This window comes from Nannobrachium achirus, assembly GCF_963921795.1.
Source record: "Nannobrachium achirus genome assembly, chromosome: 10".
NCBI classification, from domain to species: domain Eukaryota; kingdom Metazoa; phylum Chordata; class Actinopteri; order Myctophiformes; family Myctophidae; genus Nannobrachium; species Nannobrachium achirus.
The window spans coordinates 35,129,497-35,155,340 of record NC_137819.1 but is presented as its reverse complement, the minus strand read 5'-3'; the positions used below and the strand labels follow the sequence as shown (position 1 = coordinate 35,155,340).

The window sequence follows — 25,844 nt, the reverse complement described above, 5'->3', positions numbered from 1 at the left end:
TGTCTTTGTTACTATTTACACCAGCCCCCATAAGTCATCTGCCCATGAAAGATTTGTGGTGCATCTTGGGAATGGGCTTATTGTGTCTGATACATATTTGGCCAATTGCATGCAAATCAAAATTGTTAAAATCACTAAAACGATAGAAAGAAGTAAATGGAGACATTTTAACACTCATCTTTTCTTTTCTCTAATGACATCTAAAATATGAACCCTTGTTTAAAACCAAAGTTGTCATATAGCCTATACCCTTCAACTTCTTATGCCCCAAAATGACTGGATATAGGATAGGCCTACTGGTATAAATATATATTATTATACCTTAATTGTCAAATGCTCAAACATTTTCTATTCATGTATAATAGGACTACTTTGCATTACTTAATACGGTTTTCCATTTTACTCTCTCAGGCTACACACACACACACACACACACACACACACACACACACACACACACACACACACACGACCCTAGGTCTGCTTTTCCCTCTACCTCTTCTAAAGCCCTCTTCAGAATATGGGGATATAGGGTTCAAGTGGTTAATGAACAAGAAAAAGTGACACAAAGTTTTGGAGACCCACATGTGGTAACTCTGAGGATCCCGAGACCCCCTGTTGAAGACCCCACGGGGAATTAGTCACCGGTCTACTTGATATAATCTAGGCTACAGAAAACAGGGGGTGCTATACGCACAAGACACAGGCACAAGACAAACCACATCTTTTCACTTTTGATCTGGTTGACCGCAAGAGCCAGGCTCTCTATGGTAGCCTGGCTTGGCCAGACTCTATATACTAATGCAGCTAAATAACTGCAGTATCGATCCCCTCCTTGTTTTAACATGGGTGGATGATGGTATAGCTGGGCTAGGCTGCGCCCCCCTCCGCCTCGCGTAGCAGGCCCTTGAGGCAAAAAAAGTCCAATAAATAGAGGTCAGCCTCAGCACAGCAGCACCCCCCATCGACCGAGATGGTACACGAACATGTAGCTGAGCGAGCAAGGTTGTTTGCTGCTTGATCAACTGCTTTGCAGACAACTACTACTACTACAGTATAGAGTCCAAGCAGTCCAAGTCCAACTCAACACATACGTCACTGTTGTCAAATTAGATCCCGATATCTTGTACAATTATGCCATTATTCATGCAAGGTTGGAGCTATGTAAACGTTATAAAAATCAATATATCAGAGGGATTATGCCTTGTTGGGAACTGAGCCTAATGCTCTGCGTTGCTTTTCAACACAGGGCAAAAGGCATTTTTGTCATGTGGTTCGTGGGAAAACCCGGATTGGATCTCCTTGGTCACCTGAGTAGGGACTTGAATGAAAACGCTGCCAATGAATTCTTCAGCAAACATACCCGTCCTTTATTCCTAGAGTAACAATACTATAAACAAAATTAAACAGTATTATACAGAATAGTATACAGAATATTCAACGTGATATCAATGTTGCAGATTAATGCATTACATTATTTATGACACGGCAGTCAACTGCTGTTTTCACAAAGAATATACACAAAATGTAAAGGACATCAGCGTGGCATTTTGGAAATATTAAAGTTCACAAAATGTAGCAGAAAAGGGGTTTATAAGCGGTCGTAGTCTACAACAGATCCACTCCATGTCTTATTGCGCGCAAGAGGAATCGGACACAGGCTGGCGCGGATACTGTACCGCAGCCACCGGGGGAACAATAAGGGGAAAAAACAAGCAAATAATCCAAAGTAGATCATCTTGTACGGTTGCATTTAGAGCTCTGTCAATCCAAAAGCAAAAAAGATAGTTCTGTTAATTTGACCCAAGTTATTCAGATAATACTGGGGCGCGCGTTAACACCACTCAGAAACGGAGAAACAACGAAAAATCTAGTACAAGGTCGAAAGAGAGCGAGCGAGAGAGAGAGAGCAGAAAGCAAACACGTCCCCCCAGCTCTGCAGCGGTATCCATTTTAGATCCTTGCCCGACGGTGCCTCACGTGTCCTGGACTGTCTTTCTCACATGACCCGCGTGTTTGTCCCCGTGATCAGTACTTCCATCTCTGTATTTCAGTGTCGCTGAATATCACACATTAAAAACAGCAACCTTCATGGATATGCTCGAACAGAGTCTGGACAGCTCGACGAGGTAAGAGAGCGAGGATTGCATTTGCGTGCTTGCAACTGCAATGGCTTCCACGGCCTAGCAGAGCTAAAGTCACCATGTTCTCTGTCTATGCGACGCAGTGTTTTTAACACATTAAATGTAGGATAGAATAACTTTTAGTTCTGTATTTTTTCCCCATCTCACTCTTGGTAGCCGACAGATATGTGACTGATGGCATCTTGCACGAATTGTAGACTATACGTAGCATATTGCATGCATAGCATAGGCTATGTTCTCGTAGAAATATTTAGTGCAAATTGCAAGTCTCTCGTTAGATGCGATTTTAACGTTAGCGGTCACACTGTGTGTGTGGGTCACTTGTAAATTTGGAGATGCACAGTTAATAGGTTTGTGTTTATGTTTTGTGTAAATAGGGCATATCAGACTGGCGCGTGGTCTATAATCCAATATGTCACAGCTAACGTTATTCCAGAGCTTTTGTTATTTTTAAATATATATTTTTTTGCCAAATAAACAAGGATGGGCGTTGCTGGGCAATTTCAATTGTTAACAGTTATAAGGGAACGTTGACTCAAAACAAAACATGAAACGCAAAACATTAATGTAGCTCTTGTTTAAGGATACTTAAGACTATCGGGCGATGAACGGTAACGTAGCAAAACAATTTCTATTAACCGCGATTGCTGTTGATGAGGGAGTACTACTAGGTTACTCCTCAAATCTCACCGCATGGGGGCGCTATTGATTCATGACTAATTCTGAGTTTGCATAGCACAAATTGTGTGAATTAGATTAATATTATATTTTAAGGGTTGTTTTTCTGCTCCTCTTCCCAGTCACGAGAAACAGGAAACAGAAGAGGTTGTCCATTTACAGGAAGGTAACAATCAAATTATTTCCATTCCAGCTGGGTAAAGACAACAGCTTAAAGGAGTAGTTCACCCCAAAATATGATTTATTTTTTATTTCTGTCAGTTACAACTCATAGAGCTGAGAATTAATGGTGTTTTTGTGTGTGTGTGTGTGTGTGTGTGTGTGTGTGTGTGTGTGTGTGTGTGTGTGTGTGTGTGTGTGTGTGTGTGTGTGTGTGTGTTTCATTCCTGAGCCAATCATTTATGCTCTGGTGAGTCTGCCGGTCATTAAATTATTGGCTTAGGAATGCGACAAAAACAAAAATCTCCATGAATTCAAGGCTTTATGGGGTGTGTATTGATAGAAAATAAGTCCCCCTTTGGGTGTAGCCTACTCCTTTAATTCTATGTTGAGAACTAGTATGCTATGCAAGTACTAGAGTATTTCTGCAATACAGACCCGATACAGACACACACCCAGACATTATTGACTAAGTAATGTATACTCTATAGTTAACTGTCAATATATTCAAGTCAAGATGTTCCTAGAGTTTGACGTCCAGAATGTAGTTTCCATATTCACACTTTTGAAACGTGTGCCTGATTTGATGCTTTCAGGAGAGGCTGTGGGAGCACAGACCACAGTGACCATCGCCAATGTACAGCAGGCTGCGTTCGGCGACCACAATGTGCAGTACCAGTTCCGTACAGAGAACAGTGGGGGACAGGTCAGTGGCCTGTCACAATTTTTACATTATAGTCTAATCTCAATTATTTGACACAATCACAGTTATTTTGTCATAATCGTCATAATCGTTTAAATGTTGAAAAATGTTCTTATATTCTCAAACATTTACAAAAATAGTGGGCTTGTAGATCGTTCCATGTTCTTTTTCAAGAATAAAGTTGTCAAATATGTAATGTCTTTGTATATTTAGGTTATGTGAAATATCTGCCATGTGCAACTTAAAGCCTACAAGCCAAACAGTAATGCAATTGTCAACGTCAAAAATACAATTAAATTGTTAATCGCAATTATTTAAGTGACAATAATCGTCCTATAAAATGTCATAATCGTGACGGCCCTACATTGGAGAAATGTTTTCTTTATTAATTGTACATATGGTATGTATATATACATACAGTATGTATTCAACAAGCGTTCCTCTCCCCAGGTGACCTATCGTGTGGTACAGGTGACTGATGAACAGTTAGAGGCAGCACAGGACGGAGCAGGAGCGGTCAGTGTGGTTTCTACTGCAGCGTTCACTGGAGCTCCACAGGCAATTGCACAGGTGTGTAAAGCATGGTTTATACATCATCAATTATACAACGGTGTCCCATGCCGAAAATTGATGATCTACAAGCTGACAAGTCGCAACGCGATGGCTTCTGAGCTTGTTGATCGGCTACTTTCAGTGCGGGACACTGGCCTGCAAAAATAAATCTGGCTTAAAGGGATAGTTCACTTCCCAAATAACGTCTTTTTCTATCGATTACTTGCCCTATGGACACTTGAATTCATGGATATTATTTTGTTTTTGTCGCATTCTTAAGACAATAAGCAGCAACTCCCTATTTGTTCCCTATGGAGACACAAAGAGTCTCCTCTTGCATAAAAAGGTGTTTTCCTGTAGTACCTACTCTTGATAGCACCACATTGAAAAGTAGAATGACCTTGATGTTATTATGACTAGATATAATTGCACCACTGACCAACTTGAGGCATATGTTGTGATTTGGGAAACAACTTCTCTAATCATCTGACTATTCCTAAAAGTGCACGCGATGAGTTTTTCAGTTCTGTTTTCGATCAGTCACACGACTCTTTGCCGTTTCTTGCTCGCTCCTCACCAGGCTGTTATTCAGAACCCCTTCAGCAATGGAGGAAGCCCAGGAGGTGAGACTGTGGGAGGAGAGACGCGTTTTGCATATTTCCCTGCTGCCGCCGTCAGCGATGGAAACGCTACTGCCGTCTCAGTGCAGGCCACTGCAGACCAAGCACTCACACAGGCTGGAGGTAAGGGAACATGTGCTTGTTTGGACAGAGATGTGGGTCATGTGCACCTTATAACTTCACATCAGTGTCTGTTGATCAGTGATGCAGAGATGAGATTATATTAAAGCTGTGATGTCACGCTCCGAAGTTTAACATTATGCTACAGTAGGTCACGTGGTCTTTCTACAATGCTCTGAAAACAGAGCGAGTGACTGCGTAGTATTCTTCGTCTGTCGTACGGGACGCGCACAAAATAGACGATCTAGACAGTCAAGAGCTCCGCCGATGCTCTGGTTGCTTGAGACCGACTAGAGAGCAGGACACAGCCGCTAAACATGCCACGAGCATGGAAGGAGAAAAGCGAGAGCCTGGATACACATTTTTGATGGCTAGTTTGTTGAAAACTTGTACAGTTTTAGCTGTAAATATGCCATGAAGTTGCGGAATCTTTATCATTTTTACACCTCTAAATGCCTCTAAATTTTTGTTATCACAATTTGCATTCTCACTGCAGTCAGCTCTCTCCAGGAGACAGACGCCCTACTGTACTCTCTGTACAGTAGAGGCGCTGAGTGACGTCATCAACAATATTAACCAAACAGATGGCCTGATTTACCTTGTTTTTGTGTCATCACGGCTTGAAAGTATATTTATTTTCTTTTGTTTACTTTTGTTTTCCAGATTCTTTGTTTTCATCTCTCACTGATAATTATTTTTATAATAAAAAAAAAATCGGATTTATTTAATGATTCAGTCTGATTCCCATGCTCTCTCCCTCTAAATTTAGGCCAGTTTTACGTGATGATGAGCTCGCCTGAGGTACTGCAAACCGGTACCCAGCGTACCATTGCACCTCGCACACACACCTACACCACGTGAGTATCCTGTAACTCAAGTTTTACTCTCACACTGACATAACAGAGCGCCCCTCCATTTGGGGTGACAACGCTTCTCACTTCTACATCCCCCACCCTCCCCCAATGCCACATTGGATTGGTATATTCCCTAACCTATTGCTTCCTGGTTTGGCATGATTGGTTTGTGACTGTGTGTACAATTAATTATAAAAAAGGAACGGTTATGATTCAGAAGGTTAAAAAAAAGAAAATTGAGAAACAAAATCTGTCCCACTTACCTGCCATCCCCAGAGACCTTGGTGAAAGCGAGATGTTGCAGCAAGGCAATACAAACTGGTGAGGAGAACTTTGACATCCCCTACGATGTACCCCCACAACCCCCCCACTTCCCACCGCCCTACTCCCATCATGTGTGGTAGAGACAGAATTGTGGCTACACTTACTAGTTGTGATAAGTGCTAGGTGGTGTTTGTATAGTGTTCCTGTGTGTTGATTATAAAGATTCAAAACAAAGAATTCCCAGCCCGTGAGTATGACGCAAGAGCAAAATTGCTGGCATATGAATATGAGTAATTACTTGCAGTATGTAGCATGAAAATGTATATTCCCACCCCTTAGCATAACAATGTCACAGATGCAGTAAAACAAATACGTTATTTACTGTATCGTTATTAGAAACTTGTGTTGCTGTGGAATTTTCCAATATTGTTACAACCTGTATATCAGGGGTGCAAAAGTCAATATCTTCAATATTTTGTTGCTTTACAGGAAAATGGAGGGTCCGCGTGCACCTAGGGATGAGAGACGAAGGGCACAGCACAATGAAGGTATTACTGTGTATGCATTTATAAAGACAAAACAATGACATTACATGATATTTGATGTAACTGTCTAATTTGTTTCTTGTATTAAAACTAACCGTCAGAGGATAGATACCCGTATGCAGCCTTATATATGCCTTGATATTATGATGTCACCCTTTGCCTCTCTCTGATTATACACAGTCCGTGGCCCGTGATTGGCTAGGGGCATAAACACAGACAGAGATTTGGCTAATTTATAGATAGATAGATAGATAGATAGATATACGATAGTTATGCATCCATATTTGAATGTGTAATTATGTTTTGTTGAATAACTTTAAAGCTACTTTCCTCTTCTATCCTGGATTTTTGAACCCTGTTAAAGTGCTGTTATTTCTTACCATTGAGCTAATAGAGCCATCCTGCTTGCTCAAGGGATGAATTGAATATTGACCTTCAGGCCAAACGTGTCAGATCCTGTTTCTACAGTAGGTGAGACTTGACCTTTGACACGATCTAAATGTCTCAATTGAAGGGCAGAGAGACAAAATACAACCAGACCGATTGTGTATAAGTTATATTGTATTAACATACTTATATTTTATTGATTTAAAAAAGAACACATGCACTTAGTCACAAAGTATATGTGATTGCATAACAATTAAATATGAGTTGCTTTGTGTCTTTGTAGTGGAGCGGCGGAGAAGAGACAAGATCAACAACTGGATTGTAACCCTGTCAAAGATCATCCCTGACTGTAACATAGACAGCACTAAGACCGGAGCGGTGAGTCAAAAGGTTGACTATGATTCATTTTTTTCTACTTGCGAGTGAATGAGTGAATGCGTGTGTGTTTTTAAAAAAATAACGTGACAAACCCCCTGCTTAAAATGATATTAGAATGTGTATTTTCTTTGTTCCTGTAAAGGAAGGAATTTGAATCATACTACAGTACTACTACTTTGCCTTGTAAACCAGTGATTTGCGCGAAGGGGTTCTCTCGCTTAACTGAACGTAATAGACATCGTTGAAGGAATTGGAGGGAATTAAATGATGAATGATTTTAACGTTGCCCAAACTAAGTAATGCACTTATATACTGATATAAGTAATGCACTTATATCATGTCCTGTAATGTCTTGTCGAATGTCATGTTTTTATGTTTTGTTCGGACCCCAGGAAGACTAGCTGCTGTTATGCACCATCGTCAAAGAAAAGGGAAAAACAGCGCCCTCTCTGTTTTGTTCCTTTAGTAACATAGCACTACATCTGTTCTTGAGAGATTATGCACCAGCTAATGGGGATCCTAAATTCCTAATAACCTCTATAAACTATTACCCTCTGCTTGACTCCTCAGAGTAAAGGGGGCATCTTGTCCAAGGCCTGTGACTACATCCGGGAGCTTCGTCAGAACAACCAGCGACTGCAAGAGAGTTACAAAGAAGTGGAGAGAGTCCAGGTGGACAACGAGCTGCTTAGACAACAGGTGACCTTCCCTTCAAGCACTTAACTCAGTGGTTCTCAACCTTTTCAGGTCGCGACCCCCAAAATAATTATATTTTAACTCTTTCTCAGCCACAAGGAGCCACTTAATCTTAAAACCGGATTAAACCGTACTTCTTCTGTACTCAAATTAGCCGACCGGAATTGTCCGTACTAGGTCATTAACTCATTTAATGCCAGCCTATCACCACTAGAGGGTGCCCAGTGACCAGAGAATAATAGAGATATGCTGGTAATGCATGCCCAAGCCCTGGAGCCATGACTTGCCAGAACACTTTCCTTTGTGCATGTACAGGAAGAGAATGAAGTTAGCTTGAAGTTAGCTATTGGCTACCAAGCATTTTAGATTTAGATTTTCGTCAACTTAGCCATGATTAAACCTTGCACACCTCATGCATGGGAGAAAAAACAGAGAAAATGAGCTCTAAAGATCCTGGATTGCATTGGAGTGGATGGTAAATATCAGCAAATATCGGCAAATATCGTCCTCTGTAAACAGAGGACAAAAAGATTTTTTTTTTATTTTTTATTTTTTTTTATTTATTTATTAAAAAGCCGAACTAGTTCAGGGTTGGCACTCTGGGATGCGATAATAAAGCCAAACTAGTTCGGGATAGGCACTCAATGAGTTAAAACCGAAATAAATGATTATTATAAAAAATAAAAATAAACGATCGGCAGCTGTCCTCCGTCTCTTCTTTGCTGATCTAAAAGGATCATTTTCTAAACCCTTTGAACCGGAAGTGCTTCTGGTAGCTTTTCGTTCTCTATAGCCAAAATAACGTTCACTTTCATTGTAGGAGGAGGCGTTAGCATAGCATCTGTCTGTGATGTTTTTGATCAGATAAAAGTTGACATGGGCACTTCATAAGAGTGGATTACATTCGCTTACCTCGATGTGCACGGATCGTGCACGCGAAGCGCACGGGGGGGAAGACGAGTCCACAGACAAGCCATTCTGGCCAAGCTGGGAAAGTGTTAACTGGGGACCCCCCACCCTGACGAGCACTAAGAGTTGAGGCATTACATTTTGTATAACGCGGTTCTATTGTGAAAATAGCAGATCTACATGCTTACAACGCCTCGCAAGGCGTTTTGAGCATGTAGATTTGCTACTTTCACAATTTCTGCTTCTAATATTTGACAATTTGGCCAATGGTTAATTTGTCATTTTAGAGGTATTAAAAAGTCCTTAAATTGTCACTTGAAATGTGCAGATACCCTATACACTTAAACTTGATGTTGGTTTGTTTACAGTTGAGTGAGAAAACAATGTTGCACATTAAGTTAATCATCTGGGGACCCCCCAAAATAATTTGGGGTCCTGACCCACAGGTTGAGAACCACTGCATTAAGACATTGTGCTGTTGTTACTTTGCTAAATTAATTGTTCAATAAAAGAAATATTAGCACATAAGTCATGTTTAAAGTTAAATTTAAAGCTTACTTATGTTTAAACTTTAAACCTTACTAGCTCTATTTTAAAAGAAAATATCCAAAGATGCTGAGTGTCAGTTCTATTCTTCCCTGTATTTAATATTTTATTCTTTTAGATTGAAGAGCTGAAAAACGACAACGCACTGCTCCGAGCGCAGTTACAACAGCACGGTATAGAAATGAACGGAGATACAACACCACAGTGACACGAGGTTCTGGACTCCGAACACAAACCCACACACCTCACGAAAAACAAACCACAGATACTCTGGCCCACTTGAACAATGCTCGGAAAGAATATTGAGAGGAGAAAACTGCAAGTGACCTCCACCGTGCAGCCTCTCAGAAAACAATAAAGGAACTAAAAGCTGAAATGCAAAGTCTCCTCCGGCTTTCCTCTTCCACGACTGGACGCTGAAATAAATAACTTAGGACATCACCTTCCCACCACCCTTTAAAGGAAAACAATGTTGATACACCACCATGCTTTCATTTAACTTTTGTTCTTAGTTTAAATTATGGACTCAATATGGAGAATGTTTCTTTTGGAATTTATCCTTTGGCCTACTGTTTGTTGTTTTGTTTTTTTCCTTTTGCTTTGTTCAATATTTGCTGTGTTTTGAATTACTTTGTTTGACAAGAATGAAAACATCTATTTGTTTTTTAATTTATTAGTCTTCAGTGAATATACGGTATATATATTATACAGAAAGGAAAAACAGTTGCCGTAGATGTTAGTTTAAAAGGTATTAGGCAGAACTTTGTTGCAAACCTGAATTTTGTTGCAACATATTTTTTCCCTCCTAATTATAGGCAATCTGTTTACCTTCATCCATTGTCATCACTGTTAGTATGGCTAGGTTTGCTGTCAATGGACTGTGTGCATCATAAAACTGACAGATTTAGGGTTTTCTTTGCATTTTTGTGTTCTGTATTGCAGAGCATCTAAACATTTGAAAGCTAACATTTCATTAAGTTTCATTATCGTGATTGTCCCAGCCAGTCCAGGGTTTTGAACCATTAAAGCCTGATTTATCGTCTTTAGTTATGCAGCAGTATTGTATACCAAAACATTGCTGATCTGCAAGCTTACAAGATGTCACAAAATTGCGCATTGTGGGCTTGTAGATCGGCTAATTTCGGTGAGCGACACCTGTGCATCTAAATATAACCCGGGCTTCCAGTGAGTCAAACCAAATGAGTCAAAGCCTCTCACCACACTTTTACTTGACTAAAATGATCTATTGTTTTGTAATGAAACCTTTGATATTTTCCTCTGTTGCAGTGGAACTCGAAAGCTTTCTTGAAAAGAAAAGGCATGTGACATTAAAATGTATTGACACCCTGGTCAGATTTCTTTTAGGAAATGCCTCATGGTGTGTGTTACAGTGGGACTGGCTGGGAGAAATGAATAATGTTCTGTGGGAGACATGCATTATAAACATGGTGCAGTGGCAGTATCATCATCAGCAATGATAACACTTCTCTGGCAATCGGTCTTTGATTGAACCGGCATGTAGGTTTTATTTTTTAGCACAAAGCCTTAATAGAAGCCTGTTGGAGACAGTTGATAACATAGCTCAGGTAATTGGGATAGTACACTGGCAGTGGTTCCCAAACTCAGTCTTTTATTGTATGCAGTTATATTTGTGACCCAATTTGGTGCAATGTACAGTATGTGTTATCAAAATGAGAATATCTGGTTGACTATGAAAATGTAAATAGTTTTTATCGGGGCATTAAATCATGGTACGTTTGTATATCTGCTTATTATAGGTCACTGATTTAATGCACTGAACTGGAGTAAAGCATTTCTGTATTTCAACAAGTTCCGACTATGTCAGGTTTTGGCTTGAAACATCTCGTCCTAAAACTAACTCCTTAGGTTTATGTCTGCCGTCTCCCTCCCCTGATGGAGAGTAGGTTTGCAACAATGGTCAAACTACAATAAAGACTTCTAGTGTTCAATTTGGTGCGCTGTGTGCTTCAAAATAACAACATTATCAACCAGTCTGTCCTACCTGACACCAGAGTCTAAAGTTTCTCAATGGAAGTGTAGGGACCACTGCCAACCACTGCTGATGTTTTAGGTATAATTAAAATACTCTACCATACAGATTGGTTACAAATAATAAAGTTGTATTCATTACAATAAGTCCCAGGTTGTAGCTTTAAGCCTGATTTATGCTTCTGTGAAAAAAGTGTCATGCATCACACATTTTAGTTGAAAATATGTAAATTATGTCAAGCGATACGTTACTTGACGCTAAAGCATAAATCAGGCTTTACTAATAGTTGCATTGAGGTGGAGACCTGCGTTAGTAGTATTATCATGTAGATAGATATATGATAATATCTTATTTTTTTCCAGTAACTTTGAATGTTTGGGAACCAGTGCTGGTGACAATTTTATGGTTTAGACAGGACTGGAGCACAATGTGCTGAGGTTATTACAAGGAATATAATTGAGTGATGACATTTTGTAACTGACCATGTTTTGTCTACACTGAAAGCAATCACAGCATGGCATTTTAACCACTGGCATGAATAATTCTGGTAGAACAATAAAAACAGTGATGCTTAAACCAATGTGTTTTTATTACACAAATAGCCATTTATCCAGAGTGACATGATGAATTGGTAATTTTAGGTCTACAAGCTAACACCGTGTTGCAACGCAATGCATTGTGAGCTTGTAAATCTGCAAAGGGTGAGGTCACAGGTGGGGCTTGTTGACATGTAACTTGACCAACCTGCCTTATTCTGTATACAGCTTGTCTGTGTCAACAGTACATGTGTCTGGGAAGCTCTGCTGTAACAGTACTATTAAGGGTCTGGCTCTTGTTTTTCCGGTAGCATTTTGTTCTAATTTCTGGTCTAAAATATTCAAGCACAAACAGAGCTGGTCACAGCTCATCACAAATGACATACAGTACATGTTTTCATAGACTTGACTGTAAAACCATTTAAACCCTCTGTTACTTACTTAATAAGCATATTATTCCTTCTGGGGCCTAGGCCGTCAACAAGGGCCCTAAACTCTACTAAATCCTATTCATTAATGTTTTTCAGCAATTGAATTTAGCTTCACAACATCTTCAGATCTTCCCCACCAGAACATTTGTCCAAATATGAATCCACAGTAGCCTATATACAAAAATATCAAACTGAAGATTCTCCTGTCAAGCTTGTAAATTACAATAATCTTGGATATTAGTTTGCTTAGTGTGCCAAATGTTATTATTTGAGCTGATTATATTTTTACATAGGTCAAACCTTGAATTCTGTCACATATAGTACATTTATCTCACTGTAAAATAGAGCAGGTTTTATTTTCGTATTTATCATATAACCATATTATTAGGACAGCCATATTGGACACAGATACCCCTGAACCAACACTGGACAATGCTTGCACTAAGCAGCTCCAGTATGAATTCTACTGGGGCAGATAACTCATGCTGAGCAGTTATGGTTAGTAACAATCATGTTATTCACATGCTGACAGATAGATGTCTCTATTATCATAACCTGTTAGAGCAGGGGTTCTCAAACGTATTGGGCCCAGGAGGGGAGACATTGTTCTCTTTCTCACAACACAGATAAGCTGTACTACAACCACATGTTTCATTTAGATGCCATTGGAACACTTTTCAATCAAATAGATTCAGACCCGTTTCATAGTCATAAACAGAAACCAGAATCATGGGATATTCTGATATTGTTCAACTCTTAATTACAAATTACGATATCCGGGGCCCCTGAATTCAATCATATTGTATACATAGAGCAAACTAATAACAAATCATCCAAGTATGAAAACTATTTATTGAACCAATATATCCATAATCATATGTACCAGGTTCAGTATGCATAGGGCACTATATAAACTGACGTTATCTGCATGTACTGTACAGTACAGTATATATGCACTCCACCTGCATAGGAAGGCCTGGGCTTACGGGAGCTCATTATTACAGAGAGATCCTTATCACCTTGCTGAGCAGCTGTGTTCTTTTAAAGACCCTAAGACCGGAGGCAAGACTGTGTCAGTATGTACACTACGACACAGTTACAGTATGTAAACTCCATGCTGTTTGCACTTCTGAAATATCACGTCAAAAATAGAGCTTTATTAGGCAATATCTTGCACCTGACTCATACTATATCCTAACAGCTCCTGGTTGAATTTCTTTATTACCAGCTCAATAAACCACTTGAATTAGATGAGTTTGTGTTGCCAGTGTATTTCCCCTCTTTGTTTCGCTGTAAGCATGTGTAAATCTATCAAAATTCATTTAATCTTCCTTTAAATAGAGATTGCTTTCCTTTTTAAAGGAACATACCGGACATTTAAACATGTGGGTCCTTTATCACTTTACTTTGAGAAGATATAATTCCTTAAAATGTTTTCTTTTTTTCTTTTTTTATTATTGGCCCAAAACCCCATCATCAATTTTCTAATTTGTATTCTGATGTTGGTGGTCTCACTTATATTTCATATTGTGTCAATCTAACACTACTGGGATTTCCTTTTCAGTAACTGTGGTGGACAATCCACATGATGAATGCATGACGGTTTATGCATTAAATGCTCATGTTAACCACATGCAGAGTTGTAAACACTAAGTATGTATAAAATGCACATTCACCACATTCATATACAATTCAAGTACAACATTTAATACATGATACACAGAAAACCTGCCTTCTCAGAACAGTTATTAAATGGGCCATCCCTTGAATACTTTCAAGATGGCCCTGTTTCCTTGTACTTGTCTGCTTTGGAGGAACCTAAATACAGGCAGCAAGGAGCCCTTCCAGACTTCAAGATGTGCAGTTTAGCTATGAAGTTCTTGAAGCAGTGATTGAGCATGCTTCTGACAGCTGCTGATGAAAAATAGAAGATAATGGGGTCCAGGCAGGCATTGAGGGTACTGGAAAGCAACGCCACGTCCCTCCAAGCCTCACTGTCCTGATGGGCAAACCCCACAACATGGGACACATTGTATGGGCCAAAGCAGACGGCAAACACCAACAGGGTACCGAGGGCAAGACCAATGGCGCGAAGCCGACGCCGCCGGCCGATGTTGGGCAGTCGGGACAGAATGAGGATAAAGTTGACATAGCAGAAGCAACATATCAGGAAAGGGACACAGAAAAGAACCAGGAAGAGCTCCAGGCGGACTGGGAGCAGGATTCCGAGCTGGTCTTTATTGAACTCCATGTAGCAGGTCGGCCGAGAGGGGAGAGGGGTAGTAGGAGTGTTGTTGCCATTGGCATCAACATCACCTCCAGCGCCACTGCCTTCACCATTACTAATACTGCTGCAACAACCAGCAGACGTGCCTTTAATCCACCCTAAGCATGGAACAATGTACACAATGCTGAGATTCAGAGAAGAAACCACCCAAAACAAGATGCAGGCAATCACCGCATTGCGTGGCCTGCGAGACACAGAGTACCTGAGGGGGTAAGCCACGCCCAGGTAGCGCTCCACACTCACAGCCATCAGGAGAAGGGTGCTGTTGTAGATGGTGACGTAGAACAGGAAACCAGACATGGGACACAGGAAGCTGGGTAGGCTCCAGGTCATGTCGTCTGCAGCCTCTTTCATTTTGAACGGCAGGAAAGCCAGGAAGATGAGGTCTGAGATGGTGAGGTTGAGGAGGAGAACGTCTATGGGGGTAGGCTTGCGCCGCACCTTGAGGTAGAAAGTGTGAAACGCCAGGATGTTGGCAGGAACCCCCATTAGGAAGGTGACTATGTAGCCAGAGAGCAGCAGGTGTCTGTTTGCCATGGTGGTTACTCTGTTGTTTATAGACCGAAGACCGGCAAGACTTTCATGGAACTTGGCATGGAGGTTACTTGATCAGCTACAGGCACCGCAAATACTTTCATGGAACAGTGCACTGCATAGAGGAGAACATGACATTGAAGATCACTTCAGTGACTAAAGCCCAGTCCATTCCAATGATTTGCAGCCCCATAAGTTGCAACCGCAACCTGTACACTTGCAATCACTATTAGAAACCCAAAACTGACCTGCAACGAGTCAATTCAGACTGCTGCAAGTTGCATCATTGCATTGCGAATCATTGGTGTGGACTGAGTAACTAACACAAAATATCCACATAGGCCTACAAATCAGAAATTAATGAATTATGTAATGATGAACAGACTAACGCAAGAAACATTGGTTGAAAGATCAAGGTTCACATTAGAGTAAAATAAGTAAGACATTATTAAACTAATTTGTATTACATTGTGCTATGTAGTAGAGACGAGGGAACAGGTTGAAGAGGGAACAGTTTGAAGAGACTCTGGAAAGGTGGAGGCATGCACTCGAGAGAGGAATGAAAGTCAGCAGGAGTCAGAATATGTGTGTCTGAACTAGCGAGAGGACAGTGGAAAAGTGGGGAAGCAAGGAGAAGAGGTGGAGAAGGTGAAGGAGTTTAGGGTCAGGTCAACTATCCAGAGTAACAGGAAGTGTGTAGAAGGGATGTGAAGAAGAGAGTGCAGGCAGGGTGGAACGAACGGAGCAAATGATCAGGAGTGATTTCTTACAGGGTAGCAGCAAGACTGACAGGGAAGATTTATACGACAGTAGTGAGAACATGCTGTAAGTCTTGGAAACGGTGGCACTGACGAAAAGACAGGAGGCTGAGTGGTGCTAAAACAAGAGAGGCGAGGTTGAGATGGTTTGGGCATGTGCAAAGGAGAGATAATTAGGAAAAGGATGCTGAAGATGGAGCTGCCAGGCAAGAGGAGAAGAGGGCCAAAGAGGAGGTTTGTGGATCCTTTAAGAGAGGACATGTCACATTCAGGAGGCTGGAATGACAGTGGAAGATGCAGAGAACAGACGCAGATGGAAATAGATGATCCGCTGTTGCGACCCTGATGGGAAATGGCCCAAAAATGACAAGCTTACCTCAGTCAGTGTTGGAAACCAGGCGCTCCATTGTCATGTGGTCATCCTATTGGATCTTCTAAAAGACTGGCAGAATGGACTGTCTTTTGGAAGCACATTGTTTGATCAAATCAGAACACTCCCCTTTAATTTGCATGTGAGACTGAATAACTGCATGTTATCTAGCCCTGATAGTGGAAATTTAATAACCTTATGCCCCTGTCTTTGTTCTGCAAGCTATTCAAACATCATCTCTCAGCAACGCTACATTCAACGGCAGGTAGTAGGATACAGGAAGTAGCCTACAAGAAATTTGGTACGAGAGATATTTTTTTAAGAAGTGCCAATAAGAATAAACCATTTGATAATCTCTGCTAATTCTAAATTGCTACAAAACATTTTGTTTGATGCAGGACAATAATTATTTTAATTTTAATTGGGAATATCAGTGAATAATAATACTTAAAAAATAGATATCTTTACATTTTAAACCCCTTTTTAATTATTATCTTTCAAAATTTTGAAAAATATGTTATTTTCTTAACATCATTCATTTTCAAGCCTAATTTGTGTAGTCTTTCAGTACAGTTCGGATATTGCAGGTATGTTCAGGTATTTATGGGAGGGCACTCCCTGCCCTCTGATAAACTCCGCCCATACTTTATAGAGAGAGCAGAGTAATATTGATTTGACTAATTTTACAAACTTCTTAAGGGCTCACATGGAAAAAAAAAATACTTATATTATAGTTAATGTACTGTACAACACACATGAAAATTAAAAGTTTCTAAACCTTTTACGTCACTGTTTTGTTATTTTACATTGTGATCAAATAAATTATTAGACCCCGGACATTTGTTTTGCTTATCAAAAAGTATTTATTCTACTCTGAAGCGATTACACATCATGTTTGTCCTAGTGATGACAGCACCATTGACAAACCTTTGTCATAACCCTTCCCTCATTGCCTCATGTATTTGCACACAGTACATTCACAACCCCATATCATTGTCATCACCTGTCCCAGACAGACAGACAGACAGACAGACAGACAGACAGACAGACAGACAGACAGACAGACAGACAGACAGACAGACAGACAGAGACAGAAAGCTGGAGAGAAGCAGAGCATCATGCCTTCTGGCAGAGATTTGCACTCTACTTAGCACACCTTTTTCTAGTTGTGAACACTAGCTAGCTCATCCTTTTGAGCTTTGCACAAAAAGATGTGCACAGAGGAAGCTTCACGCATCCTACCAGTAGCTCAGAATGACCACCACTTTGACTAGACTGGTAGAGTACCTACAGTATGTTCCCTCGCTCAGCCCTAGTGTCCTCAAAACTATAACCCCAAGCCTAATTCTAAACAGAGAGAATATAGGGCTGATGGAACGTAGGAACGACTTAGTTCACAATAGAAACTCACAGCAGAATATAACGATGAATAAACTTCATTTGTAAATACAACCATCCAGTATAGGTAAATGCTTTGATTTGGGATAGCCTAGCTTTGGGCAAACAGCTGAATATTGCTCACACCTCTACATTCATATCCAGCAGTTTCATGACCTATAGGGATTAAGAAAACTGGTAGCCTAATAAAAAATAAATAAATAAAACATTAACATAAATAAAACATACAAATTGAACATTAATAAATTACAATACATTTAACGCTTCAATACACTTTAACTAAATAGTGTGATAATCTTTATCAATTTTAGAATTATTATTTTGTTTCTGCTGATTAACACAAATGAAATATAACACACAATGCGAACATCTCAACACAATAGCTTAAGAAAATGAATTGACACTGTGGTAGAAATAACATTTCATTTGCTACAGTAGCAAAAACAGTCCCGGAGGTTTTATAAGTATCCAGGATCCATTTGTAGTTTCTCAAAGAAAAAAGAAAACATCAGTATCAGCAGAAGAATGTAAGCATAAGCGAGCGTAAGCAAGCAGCGACACGTCCACACTGTAGGAGAGCAAGAGCAATAATTGTACAAAACATTCCATCTCAACAATGACCATTTCAAATACATTAAAATGAAATCTTAACAGAGCAATTTACTGATCTACAATTTACACATGGTAATTTGTGTTTGGTTTATTTACTTGAAGGTGGCTTCAAGATATGTGGCAGGACAAGGTTGAACTATGGGGAAGTAGGAGAAAGCACCTATTTTGATCATGACAAGGCAGGTAACTGTGATTTGGACATTTGATTTGATTTGGTAACTGTGGTGGACAATCACCACATGATGAATGCATGACAGTTTATGCATTAAATGCTCATGTTACATGCTGAGTTGTAAACACTAAATTCATAAGTATGTATAAAATGCACATTCACCACATTCACGTACAATTCAAGTACAACATTTAATACATCATACACAGAAAATCCACCTTCTCAGAACAGTTATTAAATGGGTCAACCCTTGAATACCTTCAAGATGGCCCTGTTTCCTTGTACTTTTCTGCTTTGGAGGAACCTAAATACTGGCAGCAAGGAGCCCTTCCAGACTTCAAGATGTGCAGTTTGACTATGAAGTTCTTGAAGCAGTGATTGAGCATGCTTCTGACAGCTGCTGATGAAAAATAGAAGATAATGGGGTCCAGGCAGGCATTGAGGGTACTGGAAAGCAACGCCACGTCCCTCCAAGCCTCACTGTCCTGATGGGCAAACCCCACAACATGGGACACATTGTATGGGCCAAAGCAGACGGCAAACACCAACAGGGTACCGAGGGCAAGACCAATGGCGCGAAGCCGACGCCGCCGGCCGATGTTGGGCAGTCGGGACAGAATGAGGATAAAGTTGACATAGCAGAAGCAACATATCAGGAAAGGGACACAGAAAAGAACCAGGAAGAGCTCCAGGCGGACTGGGAGCACTATTCGGAGCTGGTCTTCATTGAACTCCATGTAACAGGTTGGCCGAGAGGGGAGAGGGGTAGTAGGAGTGTTGTTGCCATTGGCATCAACATCACCTCCAGCGCCACTGCCAAAGTACACAATGCTGAGATTCAGAGAAGAAACTATCCAAAACAAGATGCAGGCAATCACCGCATTGCGTGGCCTGCGAGACACGGAGTACCTGAGGGGGTAAGCCACGCCCAGGTAGCGCTCCACACTCACAGCCATCAGGAGAAGGGTGCTGTTGTAGATGGTGACGTAGAACAGGAAACTAGAGATGGGACACAGGAAGCTGGGTAGGCTCCAGGTCATGTCATCTGCAGCCTCTTTCATTTTGAACGGCAGGAAAGCCAGGAAGATGAGGTCTGAGATGGTGAGGTTGAGGAGGAGAACGTCTATGGGGGTAGGCTTGCGCCGCACCTTGAGGTAGAAAGTGTGAAACGCCAGGATGTTGGCAGGAACCCCCATTAGGAAGGTGACTATGTAGCCAGAGAGCAGCAGGTGTCTGTTTGCCATGGTGGTTACTCTGTTGTTTATAGACCGAAGACCGGCAAGACTTTCATGGAACTTGGCATGGAGGTTACTTGATCAGCTACAGGCACCGCAAATACTTTCATGGAACAGTGCACTGCATAGAGGAGAACATGACATTGAAGATCACTTCAGTGACTAAAGCCCAGTCCATTCCAATGATTTGCAGCCCACCGCAACCTGTACACTTGCAATCACTATTAGAAAACCAAAACGAACCTGCAATGAGTCAATTCAGACTGCTGCAAGTTGCAACTGCGAATCATTGGTGTGGACTGAGGGAGAGGAATATTTTTGCAGGATAAAAAATGTCATGTAACTAACAAAAAATATCCACATAGGCCTACAAATCAGAAATTAATGAATTATGTAATGATGAGCAGACTAACGCAAGAAACATTGGTTGAAAGATCAAGGTTCACATTAGAGTAAAATAAGTAAGACATTATTAAACTAATTTGTATTACATTGTGCTATGTAGTAGAGACGAGGGAACAGGTTGAAGAGGGAACAGTTTGAAGAGACTGGAAAGGTGGAGGCATGCACTCGAGAGAGAAATGAAAGTCAGCAGGAGTCAGAATATGTGTGTCTGAACTAGCGAGAGGACAGTGGAAAAGTGGGGAAGCAAGGAGAAGAGGTGGAGAAGGTGAAGGAGTTTAGGGTCAGGTCAACTATCCAGAGTAACGGGAAGTGTGTAGAAGGGATGTGAAGAAGAGAGGGCAGGCAGGGTGGAACGAACAGAGCAAATGATCAGGAGTGATTTCTTACAGGGTAGCAGCAAGACTGAGAGGGAAGATTTATACGACAGTAGTGAGAACATGCTGTAAGTCTTGGAAACGGTGGCACTGACGAAAAGACAGGAGGCTGAGTGGTGCTAAAACAAGAGAGGCGAGGTTGAGATGGTTTGGGCATGTGCAAAGGAGAGATAATTAGGAAAAGGATGCTGAAGATGGAGCTGCCAGGAAAGAGGAGAAGAGGGCTTAAGAGGAGGTTTGTGGATCCTTTAAGAGAGGACATGTCACATTCAGGAGGCTGGAATGACAGTGGAAGATGCAGAGAACAGACGCAGATGGAAATAGATGATCCGCTGTTGCGACCTCGATGGGAAATGGCCCAAAAATGACAAGCTTACCTCTGTCAGTGTTGGAAACCAGGCGCTCCATTGTCATGTGGTCATCCTATTGGATCTTCTAAAAGACTGGCAGAATGGACTGTCTTTTGGAAGCACATTGTTTGATCAAATCAGAACACTCCCCTTTAATTTGCATGTGAGACTGAATAACTTGCATGCTATCTAGCCCTGATAGTGGAAATTTAATAACCTTCTGCCCCTGTCTTTGTTCTGCAAGCTATTCAAACATCATCTCTCAGCAACGCTACAGTCAACGGCAGGTAGTAGGATACAGGAAGTAGCCTGCAAGAAATTTGGTACAAGAGATATTTGTTTAAGAAGTGCCAATAAGAATAAACCATTTGATAATCTCTAATCTCTATTTTTACATTTTAAACCCCTTTTTAATTATTATTTTTCAAAATTTTGAAAAATACGTTATTTTCTTAACATCATTAATTTTCAAGCCTAATTTGTGTAATCTTTCAGTACAGTTAGGATATTGCAGGTATGTTCAGGTATTTATGGGAGGGCACCCCCTGCCCTCCCATAAACTCCGCCCATATTGATTTGACTAATTTTACAAACTTCTTAAGGGCTCACATGAAAAAAACAACTCATATTATAGTCAATGTACTGTACAAGTCACACATGAAAATGAAAAGTTGCTAAACGCTTTACGTCACTGTTTTGTTATTTTACATTATGATCAAATAAACTAGACCCTGGACATTTGTTTTGCTTATCAAAAAGTATTTATTCTACTCTGAAGCGATTACACATCACGTTTGTCCTAGTGATGACAGAACCATTGACAAGCCTTTGTCATAACCCTTCCCTCATTGCCTCATGTCTTTGCACACAGTACATTCACAACCCCAGATCATTGTCATCACCTGTCCCTGACAGACAGACAGACAGACAGACAGACAGACAGACAGACAGACAGACAGACAGACAGACAGACAGACAGACAGAGACAGAAAGCTGGAGAGAAGCAGAGCATCACGCCTTCTGGCAGAGATTTGTGCTCTACTTAGCACACCTTTTTCTAGTTGTGACCACTAGCTAGCTCATCCTTTTGAGCTGTGCACAAAAAGATGTGCACAGAGGAAGCTTCACGCATCCTACCAGTAGCTCAGAATGACCACCACTTTGACTAGACTGGTAGAGTACCTACAGTATGTTCCCTCGCTCAGCCCTAGTGTCCTCAAAACTATAACCCCAAGCCTAATTCTAAACAGAGAGAATATAGGGCTGATGGAACGTAGGAACGACTTAGTTCACAATAGAAACTCACAGCAGAATATAATGATGAATAAACTTCATTTGTAAATACAACCATCCAGTATAGGTAAATGCTTTGATTTGGGATAGCCTAGCTTTGGGCAAACAGCTGAATATTGCTCACACCTCTACATTCATATCCAGCAGTTTCATGACCTATAGGGATTAAGAAAACTAATAAGCCTAATAAATAAATAAAAAATAAAACATAAACATAAATAAAACATACAAATTGAACATTAATAAATGACAATACACTTTAACGCTTTAATACACTTTAACTAAATAGTATGATTATCTTTATCATTTTTTGAATTATTATTTTGTTTCTGTTAACACAAATGAAATATAACACACAATACAAACATCTCAACACAATAGCTTAAGTAAATGAATTGACACTGTGGTAGAAATAACATTTAATTTGCTATAGTAGGTAATTATTTCACTCATTTGAAAGTTGTTATGATTGAGAATAACCACTTGTTTGTACTTGTTGAGGCTATTATTACTCAAATTCATATAAATTCAAATGTAAAATATTTAGGAAAAATTAAACAAAGACACATATAACAACTGAGAGTGCGTTTGCGTGTGCGTTTGTGTGTGTGTGTGTGTGTGTGTGTGTGTGTGTGTGTGTGTGTGAGAGAGAGAGTGAGCCATTGCTCACTCAGGCCTCCACTGGTATTGCAGTTGATGCTCAGGGTAAGCTAGACTCAACAGCACCTCTCTGGTCACCCAGAGGTACTCAGGCTACATACACCTCAGGCTACATACAGACAGACACACACACACACACACACACACACACACACACACAAATACATACATACACGGATACACACATGGCCATGCTATGGAGACGGTGTGACCACCGCTCAAAAACGTAATGCATTGTTGTGAGCTTGTAGCTTTTTGGCTAAGACATTTACTATTGAGCAAAATAGGAGGGGCTTAGTAGAGCGATGGGGAGTGGGGGACTCCGGTCAACTAATATAGGATTTACACTATTTTGCTGATGCTATCTCATGTTTGTTCAGTGATATCTTGAAATGCTACATCTTTGTTCACAAACTCAACTCTCAATTTCCACATTCAAAACAATGTGCAATCTGTTATCCACAGCCTAGAATCAGATTTGTGGTCAAGAGTAAGATGATAAAATATATTTATTTTACAGAAGATTAAGAGCAAAGACTACATTTTGCCACAATGATAGTGCAGACAAAAGCATGAAACAAACAAGTTCAGCTGCCAGGAACGTGCGTATATCATTGCAGAAACATGGTAGAATTTCTGGAGAGGAATTGGTTAGATGTGACACAGAGCTCTCCATCCTATTCCATATACAGTATAAACCAACTTCTCAGAACGGCCCACACCCATACTTTCCCCCCATTATTACTGGTATGCATCAAACGTCATCTTCTGCCATATTGTCCAGTAGTGTCATATCTTCTCTCCTTATGGATTTTGTCATAACTACTTTAACTTTAACAGCCTTACTTTTGCCTTACATCCTGACATGGGTCAGATTATCTTCAGCATGGCTCCGCTCAGATAACGTGGACACTCCCTGGACATTGGCCAGAGCACCCATTGTGTTAAATGGACGCTGAATCCTGCTGAACCGGCTGAACCAGCTCTGCTGCCCGCACACTCTTCCCACGATGCCCTTGGAGGATGCTGGCGACAGCATGAGCATGACCACAGGCTCCAAGAATACGTTGCAGGAGATAGTCAGCATGGCCTCTCCGCTCCACCAGACGTTGCCGTTGATCACAACTCCCACCACATGAGAGGCGTTGTAAGGCGCATAGCACACCACAAACACAGCCAGTGTGGACAGAGCCACAATTAGGACCCTTCTCTTCCCCGGGGCAGGCAGGCAGGAATGCCACACAAGAATGACACAGCGCAGGGTACAGAAGGCCGTCACCAACAGAGGAAGCAGGAACAGCATGATGGCCATCTCCAGGCGCAGAGGCAGCAGTATTTTAAGTTGAGAGGGGTTGAAGTTGTCAAAGCAGGCTTTATTGTCACCTTGGGAGACAAAGTGGGCCCCTCCCTCGGCCACCAGGCCAATCCCCAGGTGGAGGAATACCAGGGCCCACAGGACAGCACTGATGTAGCAGGAGATACGAGCACGGCGATATCGCTTGTAGGTGATTGGGAAGGCGATGCTGAGATAGCGGCCGACCGTCACAACAGTGAGGAACAGGCAGCTCCCATAGAGCGAGGAGAACAGGAAGAAGCTGTAGATTGGGCATATGGGTGCAGGCAGCGTCCATTCCTGGAGAGCAGTCTCCAGGGCCTTGACGGGCAGCCAGCCAACCAGTGCCAGGTTGGCGACGCACAAGTTGAGGGCATAGACCACGTTAGGGGTGGCGCCTCGCTTGCGGGCCTTGCGTGCGTACACAAAGAGCACAAACATGTTGGCGGGAAAGCCCAATATGAAAGTGAAGGTATAAACAGCCAGAGCGACGCAGTCAACAACCAGCTTCATCTCAGGGGTCATGGACGGCGCTCAGCATGTAGGCGGGCGATACATCCAACTGAGGCAAAACTAGAGAGTTTCGCCACACTTCCTGTGCAGAAGCACTTCAACCACTCTGGATCTGAAGAAGTTGTCACTCGTACTCATCTTTTCATCTTCTTTCCTCCCTGCTCTATGAACTGTGTATCGCAGAGGTCATATAATCCATTGATGAGAATGGGACGCTTTTCTGACCGTGTAAACAGGATATAGCCGAGCCGAGCGCCTACAATATCTCCTTCATGCTTACACCAGGGACTGAGATGAACAAGTAACATAAAGACAGAGAGCTACACAACGTGGGCAGAAGTTGTGATGGATGTGTGTGGAAACTGGGAAGGGGTGGGGGAGGGCACCACTGTAACTGTGACAGATAACGAAACATTTCCACTGATGTGGAAGTAGATGGCATTTAGGAGGCACCAGGCAGCCTTAATTGCCCCCACAACAGACAGGGAGCATCAGTGGCCTTTAGTGAAATGATTCAGAATAATCCAGCTATTCAGGAAGCACGCGGCCATTCTCTTAAAGCTGGTCCACTCTAAATAAACTGGAGAGCCAGGCAGTAAAGTCATAAAACGTTCAAGTTGATGGGGAGAGGATATGGTTCTGGCTTGTAGAGGTCGTGGCTTGAGGGTGCTCCTCGTTTTATAGCGAATGGGCAAGGGCTGGTGTGTGTGTGTGTGTGTGTGTGTGTGTGTGTGTGTGTGTGTGTGTGTGTGTGTGTGTGTGTGTGTGTGTGTGTGTGTGTGTGTGTGTGCGTGCGCGCGTGCGTGCGTGTGTGTGTGAGAGAGAGAGAGAGAGAGAGGAATGACATTTTGAGGAAAATAGATAGCATAAATTGCTTGTGGCTTGTACTTCATAAAATAAAAACTAAACTTTCATCTAAAAAGATTTGCAGCAGTCATTTTGGGATAAATAGTTTCTAAACTATTTTATATGTTCTATCCAGACCATGAATTTTGCTTCATTACTTATTGATTTAGT

The 25,844-nt window shown here is 41.3% G+C and overlaps 4 protein-coding genes across 7 annotated transcripts; 1 reads left to right on the top strand and 3 right to left on the bottom strand.

Moving 5' to 3' along the window:
- The first annotated feature begins 1,589 nt into the window (after window positions 1-1,589).
- Window positions 1,590-12,052, top strand: usf2 (upstream transcription factor 2, c-fos interacting). 4 transcript variants are annotated; one of them, XM_080734778.1, is made up of 11 exons: window positions 1,590-2,129; window positions 2,945-2,988; window positions 3,578-3,687; window positions 4,135-4,254; window positions 4,817-4,979; window positions 5,746-5,833; window positions 6,107-6,151; window positions 6,584-6,642; window positions 7,310-7,404; window positions 7,975-8,103; window positions 9,674-12,052. In XM_080734778.1, exons 1-11 carry the CDS (start codon window positions 2,092-2,094, stop codon window positions 9,761-9,763), a joined length of 981 nt encoding a protein of 326 aa, XP_080590904.1. In that variant the 5' UTR covers window positions 1,590-2,091; the 3' UTR covers window positions 9,764-12,052. The 4 variants fall into 4 exon arrangements, with proteins under 4 accessions (XP_080590904.1, XP_080590903.1, XP_080590906.1 ...); XM_080734777.1 differs by having other exon boundaries at window positions 7,310-7,416; XM_080734780.1 differs by lacking the exon at window positions 6,107-6,151.
- Window positions 12,053-14,307: 2,255 nt separating this feature from the next.
- On the bottom strand, window positions 14,308-15,357 carry LOC308292998 (free fatty acid receptor 3-like; the record flags this gene model as incomplete). Its single annotated transcript, XM_080735423.1, has 1 exon — window positions 14,308-15,357. The coding sequence occupies one exon, from the start codon at window positions 15,355-15,357 to the stop codon at window positions 14,308-14,310; it is 1,050 nt and encodes a 349-aa protein (XP_080591549.1).
- A 3,567-nt stretch (window positions 15,358-18,924) lies between these two features.
- Window positions 18,925-19,908, bottom strand: LOC308292997 (free fatty acid receptor 3-like; the record flags this gene model as incomplete). The annotated part of the gene is made up of 1 exon (XM_080735422.1): window positions 18,925-19,908. One exon carries the CDS (start codon window positions 19,906-19,908, stop codon window positions 18,925-18,927), a length of 984 nt encoding a protein of 327 aa, XP_080591548.1.
- A 3,926-nt stretch (window positions 19,909-23,834) lies between these two features.
- On the bottom strand, window positions 23,835-24,827 carry LOC308292996 (free fatty acid receptor 3; the record flags this gene model as incomplete). The annotated part of the gene is made up of 1 exon (XM_080735421.1): window positions 23,835-24,827. One exon carries the CDS (start codon window positions 24,825-24,827, stop codon window positions 23,835-23,837), a length of 993 nt encoding a protein of 330 aa, XP_080591547.1.
- Between the last annotated feature and the right edge of the window lie 1,017 nt (window positions 24,828-25,844).

Excerpts from the sequence above, each read along its gene's own strand:
- usf2 (XM_080734777.1), top strand. The coding sequence starts at position 2,092 with ATGGATATGCTCGAACAGAGTCTGGACAGCTCGACGAG. Across the intron at positions 2,989-3,577 it reads GGTTGTCCATTTACAGGAAG|GAGAGGCTGTGGGAGCACAG; the intron begins GTAACAATCAAA and ends TGATGCTTTCAG. Across the intron at positions 4,980-5,745 it reads AGCACTCACACAGGCTGGAG|GCCAGTTTTACGTGATGATG; the intron begins GTAAGGGAACAT and ends CTCTAAATTTAG.